The sequence below is a fragment of the Columba livia genome, chromosome 10 (genome assembly GCF_036013475.1).
Source record: "Columba livia isolate bColLiv1 breed racing homer chromosome 10, bColLiv1.pat.W.v2, whole genome shotgun sequence".
NCBI lineage: Eukaryota > Metazoa > Chordata > Aves > Columbiformes > Columbidae > Columba > Columba livia.
Window position 1 is genome coordinate 22,837,632 of NC_088611.1, and position 20,192 is coordinate 22,857,823.

Sequence of the window (20,192 nt, forward strand, 5' to 3'; positions counted from 1 at the left end):
AGGATGTATTTCCCCTAACCCTTCCTGCCCTTTACTTCACTAATATTGCTAGAACACAACCTAGATAACTTACTGCTCGTAAATTCTTCGCTGAAGATAATTTGGGAGTCTCGTTTTCTCACACAAATACCCGATACGTTAGAACTGTCAACAACATGGGGATGTCACCCCAAAGTTATTTTAAAAACACATATTTTTGACAAATCATTATGGAACAATCATTTCATCTGCAGCTTAACAGTTAAGTTTCATCTCAAGACATTAGTCTCGTTAAAAACATTAACATATGAATGCTTATTATTTAAAAAGATCTGGTTACTGAGTTCCTTACCAGGGCTAAAGAGGACTATAGCTTTCAGGTACGCATATTCGTATCCATCAATATCAAGCTTGGCCATGCTGTTACAGAACTCCTGAAGTTTCCAGATGTGTTCCATGACTTGCTTTATTCTGTCTCCAGAAAGTTTATCTACAAAAAGATATTGCTTACTACTACACGTGAGCTCAAGTACATCTGATATAGTAACCAACGTGCTTTTACAAAACAGGTGAACCAACATTTTCAAGTCTTTGGTGTCATTTACTCTCTTAAAATGCCGCAACACATAAGGGCGGCCTGGCTGATCATGGAAGCGAAGGTTCGTGAAGCTGAGTCAGCAAACAGAACGTCAGCTCCTTTGCCAGCGCAGCGTGATCTGCAGCAACAATCTCACTCCAGTGCTGTCCTGTTCTCAGCAGACACTCTCAAATGACGAATTATTCTACAAATGGCCAGAGAGATTCTGAGAACGGGAAGAAGCACAACACAAATGCTGTCACGCAACGCCGACCTTACATTCCAGCAGCACTGACTTAGCTTTTGCGGAACCGAAGGCAAGAGCAGCGACCAGAGTGCTCCTGTTTCCTCTACCTGTACTTTCAGAGGTGCACTTTTCATCTACTGTGGTAAAGACTCTTTTCCTTACGATGGGGTAAACTCACTCAAATACGTGTACACAGACTCTCCATCATTTGGAACCTCACATTCCTTATGTTGGCTCCATATTCTTTCTTAAAACGTTGATTTTAGAAAAATCTTCCATTATTTGAGGGTATGTTCTAACGGAGTGGTATCGGCTGCTCAGCCTGGGAGGGACAGGTGCCCATTTTGGTCAGTATCCTGCTCGCTGTGTATCCGCAGCCCAGTCAGAGAATGAAAACCGCAATGGACTACACTAAGACAAATCTCTGAATATATAATCACTGCCATCAAACTTGAGAAATAAGTAAATTCCAAAGAATAAACCTTTTTCTTGAGAAACACATTAATGCTAATATTCCATCTCACTATAACGTCGCTGTTTTACCTTGGTCTGTACAGCTAACAGCGCGTATGATCGCTTAGACCTGTGCGCCTTAAACTGAGTCTTTGATAAGATCAAAGAGAGGAAATATTTTTGCACGATGTCTTGAAATAAGAATGAATGTACATTTCTAAAATACACTGACTCTTATACGGGTTCCCAGTTACTCCAGATGGATCACGACAGACATGACGTAACATTTTTATTTCTAAATTAAGTGGGAAAAGATGGCAGAAAACTACTCAGGAAAAGTGCACTTGAATTGCAGAGTTCCTAAACAGCCTCAGCGCTAATGTGCTTCCTAGGTAAAGATCTGGAATTTCTTCACCTTCTTCTGAATTTTAGAGTTCTAACACACAATAGAACTTTGCAGAACAGATAAATAAAACGAATCATCAACAAACCACAATAAAATAAATCATCTTTTGGCCAGTCTGAGGTAATGCGGTATGACTGGAAGTACAGGCTGCAGAATACATCTATGATTTGACTTTTGAGACATGGGAACACAAGCGGAGCAGCTGAGGCTGCAACAGCCCCAGCTCTTCTCCCCACGAACCCGCGGCCTGGGCTGCGGATGGACAGACGGATGGACAGACGGCTCTGTTTGCAGACAGACTAAACCCCGACTGCGCAGAACGCACGGTGAGCACGTTCCCCTGCCGGTCTCTTAACCCTCGCCTCTCTCTGGGCAGGACGGATGTTTCCGTCTCTTGCACCCCGAGGGCTGTCAGGCTCTCAAACTACAAACAAACACGACAAATACCCCAACTGTATTTATTACAAAAGCACGCTATCCGTTTGAAAATCAATTTTTTGTCTAACTTACTTTATCAGAATGAAGCTAATAAAGTAGATTAAAAGAGTTGTCCTTTACTGGGACTGAAGGATATTAAACATTTTTTCAGATTATCTGCTTTGGTACGTTTTGTAGTTCTACAATCAAGGTTTACTCTCCTCAATAAAAGCCTATTTTCCAATTTTTGCTCTGTGCACAATCATGGCACCACAAAAATCATCAAACAAATTGGTACCAAATACTATTCTGTAATTACTTTTAACTCACATTTAAATTTAAGATAACTTTCATGTAACATGCTGTGTTTGCAGAGTTTAAAGCTGCTATTATTAGTTTTTTTCCTCCTATTAAAACTGGAATGCTATTTTCATGATAACCAATCATATGGATTGGGAGCATCCATTCTAGATATAGTTATCAACAGGCCAACGCTGAACTACGAAAGAAAATTGTATAAATTTTATTAACAGTGACAAGAAAATAGGTAATTTAGTGCCTCAGAGGGTACTTCAAAATGCATTAATGATTACTCCATTATAGCAGTGCCTGAAATCACTATACTTGCAAGAATATTCTTGTTGTGATACTTGCAAAATGCTGTCGTTTTACACTGCAAAGAGAAGGAAAGTTCTGGAAGAGAAAGCTTCAGGTGTCATTTGGAAGAAATGACGATTCTAAGAGGAAAAAAATTCCATCTGGCTGGCAGGAAAGCTCTGTGGACACCCCAGCCTTAGGACGCCCTTCCCCGCACTGCTGCTCAGATGTAGACGGCAGGCGAATACATCCTCCAGCCTCGTCCCCGTTCCTCCTACGGACACTCCTGCCCCACCGAGAGCCCTCCTGGGTCAGCGCGACAAGAGCTGTAGATCACCAGGGGAAGGGCAATTACGCAAGAGAAGGACTGTCCTTCCCTGGGATCCTGTGGAACAATGCCACCACCCACCAGGAAACAGCTCCCGAGCGATGTCACCCGCTGTCCCCGCACAGCACAGGACCCCTGCGGCAAACCCACCTTCCTGGATGGAGTTCTGGAGGTGGTTGACGATGGCGGCCAGGATGGTGGACAGGCTCATCACCTGCGCGCACTGTGCCAGGCCCAGCGTGAACAGCTCGTTCCAGCAGGCGCGCACCAGGCTGGTGTTGCAGTCCTGCCTGCAAACCACACAGCAAACAGCACAGGTCTGCATTACCCTACGTGTAATTATGTTAATTGTAATAACTGATAATAGGGATTAACCTATTGCAAACCGCTTTATTAAAAGGCATACACTAGCAAATCACAAGTCTTTCAAAACGCAAAAATAAGTAATAGCCCAACTACAGGAAACCATTTCAAGTTATCTGTAAAACAGTGCTCACCAGTTCTGTACAAAGATATATTTATACAAATTCAATGCTCGCTTTTGATTTGGCTCTAGCCTCTGCAACCGCAGTAACATCAGCCATCCTATTTATCCCCTCCTCTGCGACTATTTTGTTCTTTAAAAAGGAGAATATTGCACAGTCTTCACATTTTAAAGAATTCATTAAAAATTAAACAATATAATAATTTAAAAATTCTGAATAGCTGAGAAGTGTTCAGACCAGTGCTTAAATTCATTAGAAAGGAAACATTCAACAGAACGTGTCCGTTTACCCAAGAGCTTGAAACGCAGGTATGGAGCGAGCCCAGTGCATGGAGAGGAAGAGCAGGCGCGACGCCGACTCGCAGATGTAGTGCACGTTCAGGTACTCGGGCATCGGGCTGGGCATCGTCAGCTGCGAAAACCAAAGGACACGACAGTACAGACGCTTCAGACATGAGCCAGTTTTCAAGACTGAGGACAGCCGGTCAAACACTCAAACTCATAGTCTATCATAAGCAGCTGTGTGACAAGACATGGTCAAAGGAAAACTTTACTAAACCCATTACTACTGTCGAGGAATGCAAAATGTGAAGATACGTGGGACAGAGCTCCGATGTGTCCCTTTAAAATGTTCTAATATTTAATAATGAATAATAAAGCCTATAAATTAAATTGCTCTGCGGAGTGTTGGCTAGCACCACAGTGCTATACGAGACCTTTGAAAACTTTTTTAAAAGAAGCAAAATAAAATCTAAAATCTGCATCTCCAAAATGGGAGGCATGTAACAGGAATCTAAAAATCACAGAACTCCATTGGGGGGAATAAGCAGGTTATGATAGAAGTTTGACCACATCAAGTATTACTTATTTCAGTAATGATCTTTGTATTTCTTGAAACAGTTCCATTTGATTACAGCGAGACGAACACCCTTATTGTTTCTCACGCTGCTCATCGACATGTTTGTCTGCGCTCAGACGAAGCTGAAGCATCTCTAAAATACAAGACCTTAAGAGCTTTTTCAGTGGTCTAACTATAAGCATCAAGGAAGGCACTGTAACCTCTCTTTACATGAAGGAGTCTTTCGGACAAAAAGTTTTACAATATCTAGAACGATAAATTAATTAAGCAAGACATCATACGATATGGATGATACGGAAAGTGATTATCAACAGCACTGAAAAATTAAATTTTAAAGCATCCTTCTATCTATGAAAAGGTTTTGTAACACCTATACTCTTCAGACACAGCATGCAAGAGTGACAATTGTATTAGAAGCTTTATAACAGCAGATGTCATCCCAGATTACATTGCCAAAATTAAATATAAGAGAAAAGAAAACACATTACACTAATTTTGGGTTATATCTTAAGCTGTTTAGTAAGACACTTACAGAAGCACATACCTTAAATGTGACGTGTGTATCCGTAAGAAGGGGTCCTTCCACCTCAATAATTGGTGTTGACTGATCTCTACTGATTACCTGGATGTTCCCTCCTCCTGCAGGGTCCATCCCATCTGCCAGGCTATGAGCTGCTGGACCATCTGTGGTGTTAAGTGCTTTAGCCAAAGTATCAAATGCCCTGCAAGAAAAAGTAATAAATAATGAAAGAATGCTTAAAAAATTCAGAGCAGTGCTCAAACTAACGCTATCAAGCATTTCCACTTTGAGGGAACACATGCAGGAACTGTTTAAGCTAAGATACAAGGTCAGAGTTTTTATTACAACCTGGCCCCTCTGTACTGTTCAGAACAATGGAGAACGGTGTCATTCTCCTCTAGACAACATGCCTGACTTTCCTTTCCCTTGAGATGAGATGTGGCCAGACGCTCCTGATTTCCTGGTGCAGACAGAGTCTTAGAGACCCTGGAGCGGTAACGTAAGAGACCAGTGCCGGGTCCCTCACGCTCCAGCTGTAACGGGGCTGCTGCTGGAACAGGGAGACAGAAATTCCCTTCTTAGCACAACAGAGCTTAGATGTGAAGAAGAATTTGTTCTCCGATTTCGTACCAGTGGGCAGTATTACGGTATAGTGCAGTTCTGCCAGTATTCTTGCCAAGAAGTTTTGCAGGTTGTTTTTAGAGGTTTTTTCCTGCTTTAGAGCACAAGGTTGACGTGAGTCAAAGTTGCCGTGTCAAGTATTTTTACATATCAGCTCACCCACTTGGACAGTTTAAATAAAATACTTAAGAGCCTGAAGTTAAGCTCCTCTTAAAAATGATCCACCTGAGAAACAATGGACAGTTTTAAGACCAGGTATTAGTCTTATTTCACTATATTGCAAATTTACTTTGTCCTTCAACCCACAGAATCACAGAATGGCTGCGGCTGGAAGGGCCCTCTGGAGATCACCTGGTCTAACCCACATGCTAAAGCACACACCCCCTCAAAACAACCCAGACAAAACCCCAACCTTAAAAATCCCAGGCTGTGCTGGAAAACTTAAGATTTCGTGTTCCTTTTTCCCATTTTCCTCATTAGTAAAGACAAAAAAAAGACTTCAAGCTCTTTCTAAACATTTACAAAGTAAAATGTTTATTAATCTTAGTTTAACTACATTTTCCCTACATTACCAGCAGGTTTTATGGCAGCACAGTCTCCCACGGGATTCTGCAGGAACACCAGCCCTGAGGAGCAGGGCTAAGGGCGCGAGCGCTGCGCAGAAGCTGCCACGGAACAAGCCTGTCAAACAAACCAGCACCCAAGTGCTGCTGTTCTCAGGGTCTCTCAAGGTCACAAACTAGTCATTAGTTGTTTTTCTGAGTATGAAATTTGGTCTAGCTTCAAAACACTACATTTATAACACAGGGCACAGCTCTCCACGAGAAGACAACAGCCAAACTTGTATCTATAAAGAATTGCTTTTGTGTTTCAAAGTAAGCTGCAATCTCTACTATGTTCGATGTCACAATGCCAAACTACTTCAATGAATGACTGTAAGCATACACCAAACAGAACACAAATTGCTAAACAAGATGCAAATATAAATGCATACCGTGTAATCTCACTTGCAGATTGCTCTTCTTGTTGAACTTCAGAAGTATCTCCATTATTTAGTGACTCACTTAGATTAGCAAGAGACGTTACAACATTTGCTAGTGTTCCTAAAGCACCCTGGCTTGTTTCAGCCTAAAAAGCAAGAACCATACTAGTAGATCAGAATTATAGGCAAGGTATCATAAATAAACTTTTCCCATCTTTGTGTTCTTTTTCCCTTATGGACCTTTTCCTTCCTCCTCAACACCTATGGGAAGTACAACGGCTCACAGTGATCTTTACATCCCATCGTAACCGCCAGTCCCAGCCGACACATTGTGTGGGGAGCTACCCGACGCTGACCCTTTGCCCACGGGAAGAAATCACCTCCATTCATACAGACCTTCAGCCCTACCCCAACCTTATCTTCTCAAGAGCAAGAGTTATTTGTGTATATGCACACATAGCTAAAATAATCTCAACAAACGAACACGTGTGTTCAGAACTTAACTGAAGGAACAATACCTTGGAGTCAGCGGCTAGGAGGACTGTGCCGTCATCTCTGATCAAAGGCTGCTGAATATTCACAAGCATTCCCGGATCAAGAAGACCTGCTGACCTGTTCAAAAGCACAAGGCATCTGACAGTCAGGAGTCCATTCAACGGAAGAATGTCTAACAACCTGTGTCAGAATTAAAGGGATTCCCAGGTTTTAAATTAACAATTTAATGAAGCTTAAGAGTTTATTCATCGGGATTGAGTACTTCTGAAACAGTTTCCTAAAAGTAGATTGAAAGACAGAAAACTGGACTATGTTTTCTTTTCCTGTGCACAAAACATGACAACTTCCCAAACACACATCCTCTCAGTTCTTTATGCGCATTTGCTCTGTCTTCAGGAGAAGGAAGACTGAGTCTGCATTTGCAGATTTGATTTCAGAGAAGTGCTAACCTGGATGCATCACAGCGTAAGCCTACGTGCTTTTTGCTTAAATATCACATTCGCCCGCCTGCGCTTTGTGTGACCAGGCTGGGCAGGAGCCAGCTCTGATCCGAAAACCACCCGGCTGTACTCAACTTTAACACCTCCACGACAAGCAGAACGATCTCCGCTGCTCTCGGTAACGAAAACAGACGATTCGTGAACGGGAGCTCTTTTGTGTCCAATTCTTTAAAGCGGACAGCAAAGAAAAAAGAATAGGTAGGCCTGCAAAATAATACGCACAAACAACCTTAAGCAAGTCCCACTAAACTGAGCTACTCACCGCGTCCCATCTTTATCTGCCACGAACGTTGGAGTTGCTATTAGAGGGCTTCGTAGATCTTTTCTGATATAGATTTTTTCCGTGGAAGCCGCGCAGTTGGTTGGTTTCTCACGCTGCACATCAAAAGGCTTTCTTTCACTTTGAACCGCTATATAGAGGATAGAAACATGCGGATTTGAAAGGAAGTAATTCAACTGAAAAATACATACAGTAAAATTCTCACCAGCTCAGCGCAAACCCAGAAATTTAATATGAAGACCGAAGAAACACGGGCTCCAATTTTATTGTGTCTGTGATTATGGGCATTTTTAAAAAAGAAAGTCACAGACTGACCATTCGCTTTAAGCTTTGCTGAAGCGGAATCAAATCTTGCCGTGTCATTGGCATTTAATAAGGTGGAACATTCTGCAAAAATGTGTTTTCGGGTTGTTGATTCGATGTTTCCAGGTGAAGCTGCGTCTGAACGTCAGCGCCATCAGCCTCGAGATGACTCAGAACAACACAAACCCAGAACAAATCCAGACGCCAAGACAGGCAAGCGGCGCGAGAGATGCGGGCGAATTCCCGCAGGCGAGTCTCCCACGCGCCAGGCGACGCACTCAGCTCCCCGCGCTCCACCCGGCAGGGAACAGCGTTCCAGAACCAACCTCTGCAGAACTTAAACTATTTCTACTTGATAACTGGAAGAAAACAAGCTCCCTCTCCAGTGTGTCAAACAAGCGTGGTAAATCTTTTGATAAAAATAGCAAGAAACAGTAACTTTGTGATATTAAAGAAAGGGAAAAATGTATCTTTATAATATTAAGGCACCATTCCTATTATTATCATACAGATTCCAGAAAGTTATCTGGAATCTCAGTCACTAAAACTTCACAAGCTCCTCTACAGCTTGGCATAACACTAGACTGCATTGATTTTTCACCTGAAAACGAGGACAGCGGAATGAATAAAAGACTATGAGGATAACATAAAGCATTTTTTTAAGTGTTGTACTAATATTAATTCTCACACATTTTGCAAATATAAGGCATAACATAAATGGAGACGATATTTCTGTGCTATTTGTTGTACCAATTAATCGTATAGCAGTTATTGCTCTAAAAGATTAACATTATTAACAAGCAAACACAAAATTCAACCCTTTTGAATGTAACAGTAAAATGCATGGATATGTCTCTATCATCATAGCCAGGAAGTTATTTAGTTTCTGATTTTACTTTTGCTAATTGCGTTACTGTCAGCAAAATTTAGGGGCTTAAAAGTGGGTATATCCATTTTGCTGGCTTGGTGGATAGATAAATACTAATGAGGAAGCTGACCCAATGGAGTCAATGCACATTTATCCTAATCTCGCCGGCTAAGAAGCGTTCAGATTCCGGAAACGCGGCCGTTTCTGCTGCACGTCTCCCCGGCGCTCAGCACAGCGGCCTGCACGCCCGCTCCGAGCTCCAGAGCGCAAGGACAGCAAAGATCTCCCCGGTTACAGCTCATGTTCTGCCTCCCTTGAGCTCAGTGCTCGGCACTTATCTGCCTAGATCAGAGTGGAAAAAGGGACAGTATTTGTTGCTTTGCCTTAAATTCCCCATATATTTATCACAAAACAACCAGATAATAGGCTTCACACAGCGCTGGACTGAAGAAGCAGAGCTTCTATAAACTGGAAACAAAATACATTGAAAGAGGTGTTTGGATGCTAGCACTGAAACTGCACAAAGCACCACATACCAACATGAATGCACATTGTTTAAAGTATGACAGCTTATACAATGCCTCATAGCACAATGCACACAAATGACCAAATTAATAGAAAAATTAAGAAGAAAAAAAAAAAAGGACATAATTATCTTCTCTAACCGGATGAAAAAGCAGCAGAAATAAACCAGAAGGAAAGCAGACTCCGAACACGGAACACCGGACTTAGATTCATGTCCACCCACTGTGTTTTAACAGGCGTTCCATGTGAGGCTCTATCTGGGCTCCTCACAGTTTAAAACACATCACTGTTGCACCTCAGGCACAGAATGCGAGGACAGAAAGGCACGGGAGACACTCGGGCTGCCCAAAGTTCTGTTTCCTTCAGGCAACATACACCGAAATAGAGAGGACACACTGAAAAGTGGTAGTTAATGTATTAATTATTTGGTAGGCACAATACCTACATTGGGTAATTAACACTCACATTCCATTTTCATGCCCATCTCTAGACATTTCTTCAGCCTACAGAATTGGCAGCGATTCCGATGGTGTTTATTGATGATACAGTCCTGGTTGCTACGACAACTGTAGGTCAAATTCTTCCTCACACTCCTTTTAAAGAAACCTTTGCATCCCTCACAACTGACAGCACCGTAGTGACGACCTAGGAAACATATTTTGTTTTCAGATGGAAATTATATTTTACTACTAAAACATTTATCTGAAGCAAGTAAGACATTGTAAAAGTCACCCTTTAAACGTAGCTTGTGTTCTTACCATCATTTAGGACCACAAAAGCATTTCTCATGCCCTATAGGAGGCTTCTTTTTTACCTGTTGCCAGGAGAGCACGAAGAAGAAAGCTGAGCCTGTTTCTGAATGAGGGGCCTGTGAAGTGGCAGATCCCATTCTGGGCAAGCACAGATGCAGTTCTGTCTGCTGTCACCTGCCTTTTGCTGTGATAATGAAAGACCAAAATCTACTGGAAAGTCCTCAGTTCGTTAGAGAGCACTGAGACGTGTTCTCCTGGAGCCGGTGGAGTTTTTCCAGGTGATGTGTTTATGTCACGGCTGCCCGTAGCTGTGGGGAACCGCACTAAAAGCTTCCAATCGTCTCTTTCAATTACCAGGAGCCATTCAATCGTGTTGTCTTTCAACACATGCCAATCTACCACACACCCCAGTTGAAGTACCAACTAATATTCTTGCAAGCAGTTTAACTATTCCGTGTATAGATACAAAAGTATAACATTATCTTTTTCTGGTTTAGACTCAATCGCTTTTGCCATCACTGTGGCTAAAATCAGTTAAAACACACGAAACCTCCTCCCTTCATCCCCGTCATCCTGTCATCCTTTCAATCAAGTTTCTGGAATACTGCATTCTACTCCTCCTTACCTGACGCTTTATCGCCACAGACTACGCAATATTCTACTACCTGGGGCCGCTGAACATCAGCTTTTCCCAGCAAACGTTCCACTGACGCAGAGTCTGTCACTATCTAGAATAAAAAGAGGTCATTAGCCAATATTTTCTTCTGACGCGAAAGCAAGGAGCTTTGCCTACAGAACAGGACTGGTGTATTAACTGGGAAGAGGTGGTTGAGTTTGAGAGTATGACATGTGGAATGAAATTAAGTAGTATAAAATGTAAGTTAATGGGAGCTTTTACTGTCAATAGTAAGACTGCTGAAACACTCGTAGCAAAACAAATCCCAAATAAAACACCTTGTTTTGCTCAGGACAAGTAAGTTTCCTCACTTGTGCAGTCAACAGTATCCTCCCCTTCTCGCAATTACCCTCCAACAGGTGCCAGTTTCAGCCAAAGATGGTGGTATTTCAGATGCTGTTCCCACCTATCCCTTCTCTACCTACTAGGGGTACACGGTTCAGCGGGGACAACCGGAAGCTGAGATCCATTATAGAACCAGTTTGGCTTCCAAAGGCCTCGGATTCCAAAGCATCTGTTCAGAACATTCCACTTAACACAGAAAATTTAAACCCCACACCCTCTGTAACTCCAGATACTCCATTTAGCGTAGTAACACAAATTTCAAGACTGCTAATACAACTTTTCACATATTTGTGTGAGAATGATTCCTCTCTCTGTCAAACATTCTCTGTTGTAACAGTAACAATAGGGACCAGGTGCCATGTGTTTGTGTGGGGCTTTTTTGGTTTTCGGTTTCCGATTAGCATGTTTTAAAGAATGCTAGGATGAAGGCTCAAACTTCATTAGAGGCTACTGTTTATATAATTTGTTTCACAAGGCTCCCGTTGGTGTGGATTATGCTCAAGGCTATAACAACTATAACAAAGGACAACTTTTGCTCCAAAAAGCTTTCACTGCCATGTGGTCATCTCAATGACCACACTTGCCTGAATTCGGCCTGGCACGATGTTGTCGGCGGTGGTGAAGATGAGCTGTTTGGCACTGGGCGTCTCGGGGGCTGCCAGGATCACCTTTCCTGCACCACTTCCATCTGGACTGGCTAAAATAAACTGCTGCTTTGGAGACACAGCTGAGTCCACTGCTGTCACTATTTGGATTTTTTGACCTGTTTGTTGATCTGTCACAATCTGTAAAACACATTGAAGAATTTAATGAGCTAGAGCGGACTTCTCATTTTAAAACCTTTTTTTCTGTCTCAAAATGATGATACTCTCTGATAATTGTCCTTGTTATTTATTATCTTGATATTTGTACATTTATTACACTGGTGCAAAGTTATTGCAGCTGCCTACATAAGTGCAAAACAATAAAATCAACCCAAATATATATATGTGTATATATACCTACATACCTACCACACAAAAGGAAAATACTAGGCAGAGCTGTGAGAAATGTGAGTTTGATACTGTTAATTATTAAGAGATATAGGAAGATAATGTAATCACGTTTAACTGTTTGAAAGAGTTAGATACAGTGGATCCCAGAGAGAATAAGAGCAAAATGTAACGTTAAGGACTGCAGCTGATGTGTGGCAGGTCTATATGCGGGTATACTCTGCCTAGGGAGACAGCATCACAGCAACTTCACAGCATCACAGAACATCTCAAGTCGAGAGTGACCCATATGGATCATCAAGTTCAGGTCCCTGCTCCTCGCAGGACCACCCAACACTAAATCGTACGACCCAGAGCACGGTCCAGACGCTCCCCGAACCCTGCCAGGCTTGGTGCGGCGAGCACTGCCCCGGGGAGCCTGCTCCAGGCACCGCTCGCCCCTCAGAGAACCACCTCTTCCTGATTCCAGCCTGAGCCTCCCTGGTTCAGTCTGGTTCCGTTTCCTCCTGTCCTGCCCCTGGTCAGAGACAGGAGATCTGCACCACGAGGAGGGCTGGACTGCGATGAGGTCCCTCCTTCTGCAAGCTGAACAGAACGAGCAACCCCAGCCGCTCGCTTCATGTACATTTGACTCCTACCTCCAGATCCTTTATAAAAACATGGATTGGGCTTAATGTCAGACTTAAAATGCTACTGAAAATAGAATGTGAATTTACATGTACTGATATTCCTCTTTCACTGACTGTATCAGGTGCCACGGTAACAGTGTATTTATGTCCCTAATTTTGATTACCTAGACCTTTTATCTAGTTGTCATGTACTTTTTGTGTAATGTAACTTATGAGGAATGTAAGACATACGCTAACAGTTTAATAGTTAAACTATACTACAATAATAGTTTTACTAAGTTAGAGTGCCTTAAAAAGGCAGCAGAACTACCCCAAGCAGGAGCTGAATTGCAGAGCTGATGACTTTTCCAGATTACAGAAACTCCTCAGGAAAGGTGACCAGCAGCACTGTGATACCGCCTGTATCGATCTGAGGAAGCAGGAGCACTCTCATCCTAGCGTTCTCCTTCATCATGGAGTGGAAAGTTCTTCTCAGAAATATCAGTGATATAACAGGTAGATTATTTTCCAGAATTGAACAAAAGTTACAATATAAATACCTACCTTACGAATGCAGAATATTCAGTATGCTTCAGTTATACATGTTGTGAGAACATCTACCTTGCAATGAAATATTGATACATATTGATATGGTTACTCTACCAGGCAAAATAGAGATTATGTTACCAGACAACTGTATCAAAAATATAAACCTTCCACCATAACAGAATCTTGGAAATCAGCAGGTGAAACAGTAAAGCTGCCTGATTCTACCTTTTGCTGACAATGTTAAGGAATAACATCTTAGATACACAGCTAAATGTCGCTGATAACTGAAGAATATCTCTTGGTGCTGTCTATAAAGAAAAATCACAGAGACTTCTTCATAATTTTTCATGAATCAGATATAAACACTGACTATAATAAATAACTAAGACAAAAATAACAGGTTGGACAAGAAGTGAATGATATTTAGGCTCGTAAGAAAAACGACAGACATCATTATACATGATGCAGTTTGAATCTTTGAAAATAACATTACAGAAAAAACCTATAATGTATAGTAAGTATAACGACAATGCCAAACTAATTTAAACAGTGGTTTCGGGGCTGTCCCTAGGGGCTAAGCACAACCTCTGCAAACACTGCTCGCTGACTACAGCATCGACACAATCGCCACACGCAGTCACCGAACACGGGCTGAGAGAACTTCAGTTTGCACTAACAACGACCTGTTCTCACAGAGCCTGAGGAAACCTTCCACAGACTTTAGCGTGCTTCTCTATAACCCTGAGTGGGCGGAGGAGACAAAAAAGAAGATGGAATGGTTAGTTACCGAATGGATTTTACCTGAATGCGTTGTGGTGAGGCTACAGAGGAGTCTGTGGAAATTATCTGGATGCGCTGGGAAGGGCTGGTCATCACTGGAGATTCAGAGAGTGAAGTCTGCACAGTCTGCACCTGTGAGTAACGGACACAACTTCAATTCACTCTTGCAGCACTGAAAAATTCTAAAATCAGTAAATAAAAAAATTACCAAAGCTCAGATGGCCCTATAGCACGGAATCTAAATTTATTGGAAAGGTTACAGTCGTTAAGCCAACTTGGATTTTTTGACAATGAATTATTAGAATATTGTCCTTTTTTGGGAAGAGAACGAATCTGGTAAAGGACCCAACCACCGCCCCGCTCCAACAAACCGCTGCATTGTGGGCAGCTTGGAAATAAATACAGAGACCTATTCTTCAGCGTTGTTCAAAGATTTATAGCAACTTATATATATACTGGCATTCTTTTTATATGTATGGTGACTGCATTGAAATTCTTCTGTCAGCATTTTGGGACCGAACAACCATTCCTTTTTCCTGGGTTTGTGAAGTACCGGCTGCAAAGCGGTCCCAGGGTACAACGGTGTTTCCAGGTACAGTGTCAGTATGAAAACTGGTGCCTTCTGCTTTCGACCTCTTCCTCAGTTTGCACAGAACGGACCGCGTCCTCAGGGAAGGGTCATTTCTACCGACCAGCTCCAGCCTCCTTTAATCCGAGTTATTTCTCGTCCTCACCTCGTGACTAGTGGGTTATCTTAAGTCCAGCAGTGATTTCTCTGTACAGTTAGGTAAGTTTGAGACAAGTTGCCCTTATATGCTGATATGTCATTTTCGTGTTCAAATATTCAAGAAAGCGTATTTATTAAGCTGCAAACAGACAACATTTTACTCTTCTCTTGGCTGAGCAGATATGGTGCGCTAAAGGAGCCTGATCTGTCTAACACAAATAAATTATTCAGTGTGCACATATAATCTGTTTTTATGCTTTTATTAACGTGCACACGTACTCAGGACAGTGAAGGACTCTGAGCTGCCAAACTTTACCTTATTTTCCAGCTTGTTCACTTAATACTCAGGAGAAGAAGAACAGCTTTAAATTTCTGACTGCTACTAAAAATCTCAAGTTTATTTTCCAGACTGAATAGACATGCCATTGATAAATAAATCAATGCAAAAAGGGAACATATTTTTTGAAATACACAGTTTACAGAGTGAGGAAAGAAAACCCCTGTCATTTTTTTCACAGCCAAATTTGACTTAAGTAAAAATTAAAAAAAACCCAAACCCCAAACTAGTAGCACTGGAGAACGCAGCACTAGTTCTGCCAGAGACGCACAAACTGTGCTCCAGACAGCCCAGATAAACACCACGGAAAAACCGAGCTGTCATTAACTAGACTGCCAAATAAACGGAAGCGAGGGGTTCTGAAAGCAAATGGCTTGTAAGTACTCATATCGGGAAGACAATCGTTCAGCATTCTATCAGGTTCACTTACAGAATTAGACACCATTGACTACTCGGATGTGCTCAGGAGCAGCCTGACACCAGGAAACCTGGATCAGCAACTGCTGTGGAAGCTGCACCTCCAAAAACCTACTCCTCCAAAGTCAATGACTGTACATTCCTGCAATGCTAAAATGTATTTTAAAAAGTTAAATACACTTTAACTTCTTTAAGACTGGAGTTTCAAATGAGACTTCATATTGAAGAGATGAGGAAAGAAACAAAGTAGGCCATGTATCAGAGAAACCTTCAGTGCACCAGATTTTGCAGAGGCTTTATCAACAATCATTTAACAGTAACCACTGTGACCTGGACCTAGTCAGAAAACAACACATAAAAATAGCTCAAACCCTCCTCATTTCCCTACACAAAACAGATCAAATGCGCTTATCTAAGAGACAGGGGAAAAATAATTGGCTTTAACACGCTTGGCACTGTTTGCTTCCTGGAGCAACCCAGCTGCACTCTGCACTCACTCCAGTACTCACAGCGTCAAATTCTTCCTGCAGCCTTATTTCTATTTTTCCTCGGCAAACCTTGGAGGGTAAAACAATCCAAGAGAAATTTCGAGGTCGCTTTCAGTCAGATCCCGGACCTTTTCATCCAGTGCCCATGACTGCGGATTCCGGGCCCGGAAAGCAGGCGGCATTGTTTGAAATGCCCTGGCCGTGACCCTGCTCTCTGAAGGTCAAGTGCACTATCGTTCCTGTAACCAAGGAAGCAGAATCCACGTGTTCCTGCTGTTTCGCCAGCTGCTGAAGCAGTTTGTCTGACAGTAGGATTAACTTCACCTGGGGACGCCAGCTCCAGGTCCTGAAGCGTCCCCTCCCCGCTCTGCTCCGAACCCCCTCAACCTGATCACTCTGTGAACTGTCACACAAAAAAACGGCATCCGAGAAAAGAGTTTGCCTGTATCTGGAATTATTTTCAAATGGCCAAAATTAAAAGGATAATCCACCAGGTCCCCTGTGGAGAACCTCTAGCTTTACAGTTCATTGAGCTAATGTATTGAAATATCAAATATGAAGTAGCATTATCAGTCATTAAGAATTCATACAGTAAGTCAATGACAAACACGTGATTAATTAGATTAGACTCCATAACCATAACATTCAAGTGAAGCTGTAGTGAAGGCTGATAAACAGGTAAAAAGCAAAAATCTTCTCAAATTCCTAGAAAGCGGAATTTGTTAAAGCCATGGTACGTGAAGTTTTGGGAAAATGACCATGAACTTGACGAGTTTTACAATATTAGATTGGAATGCAGTGGACTTCCGCTACAAAGACTTATGCAACAAATGCACGACACAGGTGTCTTTAAGTAGCACTGGTATTTTATTTTAGCTTCAAGGACTCCTAATCTTAGCACAGATTTGTGGTCACTATTGAAATTAGGCTCCTTACTCGATAGAAAACACAATTATCTATTGTACAAGTCTCTGAAAACAGTATCTGTGAATAATTACTGTAACTACAGGAGCGTATTTACAGCATGGGTACAACGTAAATGTTAGGTCAACTAATTGTGATCTAGTGGGGGGGAAAAGTATTCTACCTAAAACGTGAGAAAATCCAATGACATTTTAGTTGGATTTGCCTTATGCTTATTATCTGACACCACGCTGAATAGCCTTGTCACTCTAGGCTTTCATTTGTCCATTCAAGAGAGGCGTTTATGATACCTGATTAACAGCTGTTCCTGGCTCAAAAACCAGATCCTGAATATAGTAATGCTTTATCACTCCATAACCCTCTGTTCAGAATCAGACCCAACATCTGGAGCAGCTGTATTGCAGAGAAGGCAGAATCCTCGCAATGCTTCAGCAGAAGTGACAGAAAAACACACACATAATAAGAAAAAAAAAGACTAAGAGTTGCTGTTTTCTCTGAATCAAAAGACAAGCTAGGAGAGTAATCAGAATTTGAAATACTACGTGAAACCTATCAACTACAGTGTACTAAGGTAGCTAGTACTGCATTAGTCGTAGATAGCAGTAGTAACGACTGATGTAGTTAACAGCTTTGTCACAACTGCCTAAGTCACCCACAAAAGCTCAAAGACTCGAGCAAGAAATACAAAATACACTAAACGCATCTTTAATTAAGAGTAATGTTAGATTTTTAGGGCCTGGTGATTTTTTTTGATGGAACTTTCTCAAGTATTATTCTACATGCTGCACAGAAGAATTACAGCTACAAAGGCTTTTGCTCTTATTTTTATATGACACTAACTATGCTACCCTAATAAGCATCCACAGCAAAGCAGAATTGGTATAACTTTAGAGTTTCTGAGAAGCTGCTTTGATTCTTGGCATAACTGCATCCTTAAAAAATTATTGAAAATAAAAACCCCACAGTCTCGATGCAGAGCAGCCCAAGAGCTGCGCTGCACCAGCCGCCTGCCGCACGCGCCAGCGCCGAGCCCCGAGGCTGCCGGCCCCGCAGGACCCCTTCCTCCCGCGCAGAGTGCCGTACCCGCGGGCTGGCGGGATGCCCAGGTCTGATGCACTTAACGGTAATTTGAGAAGAGCTGTATTTGATCTAAAAATTGTTTGAAAAGACTCAGCATCAAAACTCCACCTTGAAAATCCATCCAGAAATCAGAAAAAGGGCAACGATAATAATAAAATATTAAACATAAACGGACTTGTTTTAGGCTTTGTTAGTCCTTACAACAAAGCAAAAACTTACGCCATCTGAACAGTGGCGTTTCTACTCTCCTTTTTCAGCACGCTGTGCTTCATCTGGACTTAAACCTAAACTGCTGAACTACTTACGATGTAACACGTCAGGGAGATCTGGAGAGGGCCAAGAAAACCACAGAACCACAGAACAGTCGGGTTTGAAGGGGCCTCTGGAGATCAGCCCATCCAACCCCCTGCTAACGCAGGGTCACAGAGCAGATCACATGAGATCCCGTCCCGGCGGGTCTGAACGTCTCCAGAGGAGACTCCACACCCGCCCCGGGCAGCCTGGTCCAGGCTCCGGCACCTCACAGCAAACAAGTATCTCCTCATGTTCACAATACTTTACGTGACAAAGATCTCCAGTATATTTTCAGTCCTGTGGCAAAACATCCTTTCAGAAAGGTCCAAGGTTTTGATATGTTCTTATCGGGCACTGAGGGAACCGAAAGCGACTGGAATCCTGCAGCAATGCAGCAGGTGTAAACGAGACCACAGGAAGCAGAGGGTCCACAATCACTCTGTAACCAAATATATTTTTCTTAACATGCAAATCAAATCTAAATTGGTGCTGAGACTGAGCTTGGGCCACTGATATATTGCACAGTGACAGTACTAAATAAATACTTGAGAAAAGCAGAGTTACTTAGTTTTGTACTAAGGCTAAAGTATTTTTTATGCCTTTCAAATGCTACTCAAGATGAGGAGGAATTCCTGAAATTCCTCCTGAATCCCCTACCTGCACTTCATTCTCCAATCTCATCAACTGTTAGTAAAGGCAACCGCAGACACTGAGCATGGAACTGTCTCACAACCTGTTCAGAAACACACCACGGGAACAACAAGCAAGACTGCTATAGAGCAGAAGAAAGCAACAGCAATGAAACCATTTCAAGGACAATTTTACAAAGTGCTAAAAACAGAATAAGTACAATAATGCATGCAACACTGGAGCGCGCCCAGCGACTCCTGTGATAGTCACAATTTCACAGAAAACAACCTTGATGAACTATTCCTCAAGAAAGGAAAACAACGTACGGCTTACTTGCATGACAGTCTGATCTGGTGCTTGGCATCACAGTTCTCAACAAACCCATGCACTACATACGTCAATTACGTTGAAGAAATGATGCAGATATAGCTAAACCTGCCAATATGTGCATTAAGTTATCCTGTTTGCAACTTGTCTCTCATCATTCATAACTTAAAATTCAGTGCATGATTAATGACTCTTTCCTTCCATTTAATTTTAATTGTCAAAAAATATGATATACTGAAAAAGCCTCCCATTTTTTAAGGCCAGTGCCAAGTTTCATACTACGTTTTCCCTGAGAATCAGCAAGTACAACTTTAGCACACTTCAAGAAAACTAGTAACGTATTTACCTGCATTAAAAACTGCATCTGGCTGAAGACACAAATAGCAGGCAGCCAGTCATTCACAAAGAAATGGTTCAACGTTAACACGGTCATAGCGTTTATTAATTCTTAATGAGATAATGCTGCTTATAACTGTTCTTCCATGAACCAAGTTTTCAGGCGTTATGCAGCAGACAGGCATATAACTGAAGGAGGAGCTGAATACTGTAAAGAGCTGAAGCCCTGTATGTACCCACCGGCCAGGAAGAAATCACAGAGCTTCATACACTCTTGAGATGGAGCGATCTCTCCAGGGGCAAGATACAACCATCACACTATGTTACCACGGTGCATTTCCTGCACGAGGAATTACAAACGTCACATATTTTATGTGCCTTAGATGTGATTATAGCACTCAAGTTCTACCAAATAGTATACGGTTTCCAGCATTTCCATTACCGGTTTTTATTTCCAAGTTTATTTGGAAGCGTTTTTAAGAAAATGCA

The 20,192-nt window shown here is 42.1% G+C and overlaps 1 protein-coding gene across 10 annotated transcripts in view; it reads right to left on the bottom strand.

Annotated features, from left to right (window-relative positions):
• NR2C2 (nuclear receptor subfamily 2 group C member 2) overlaps positions 1-20,192 on the bottom strand; it is a 28,684-nt gene that overhangs the window by 3,730 nt on the left and 4,762 nt on the right. For 4 of the 10 annotated variants that reach the window (XM_065074781.1, XM_065074776.1, XM_065074779.1 and 1 more), the window contains 11 exons: positions 14,165-14,275; positions 11,799-11,999; positions 10,819-10,921; positions 9,907-10,086; positions 7,728-7,875; positions 6,989-7,082; positions 6,483-6,616; positions 4,892-5,069; positions 3,779-3,900; positions 3,155-3,294; positions 332-469 (listed from right to left, as the gene is read on the bottom strand). In XM_065074781.1, coding sequence (XP_064930853.1) covers positions 332-469; positions 3,155-3,294; positions 3,779-3,900; positions 4,892-5,069; positions 6,483-6,616; positions 6,989-7,082; positions 7,728-7,875; positions 9,907-10,086; positions 10,819-10,921; positions 11,799-11,999; positions 14,165-14,236 — 1,510 coding nt within the window. In that variant the 5' untranslated portion in view covers positions 14,237-14,275. Of the gene's footprint in view, positions 1-331; positions 783-2,579; positions 3,003-3,154; positions 3,295-3,778; positions 3,901-4,891; positions 5,070-6,482; positions 6,617-6,988; positions 7,083-7,727; positions 7,876-9,906; positions 10,087-10,818; positions 10,922-11,798; positions 12,000-14,164; positions 14,276-16,133; positions 16,316-19,943; positions 20,044-20,192 lie in introns of those variants that run through there. The other 6 variants (XM_065074780.1, XM_065074778.1, XM_065074777.1 and 3 more) reach the window with 5 other exon arrangements.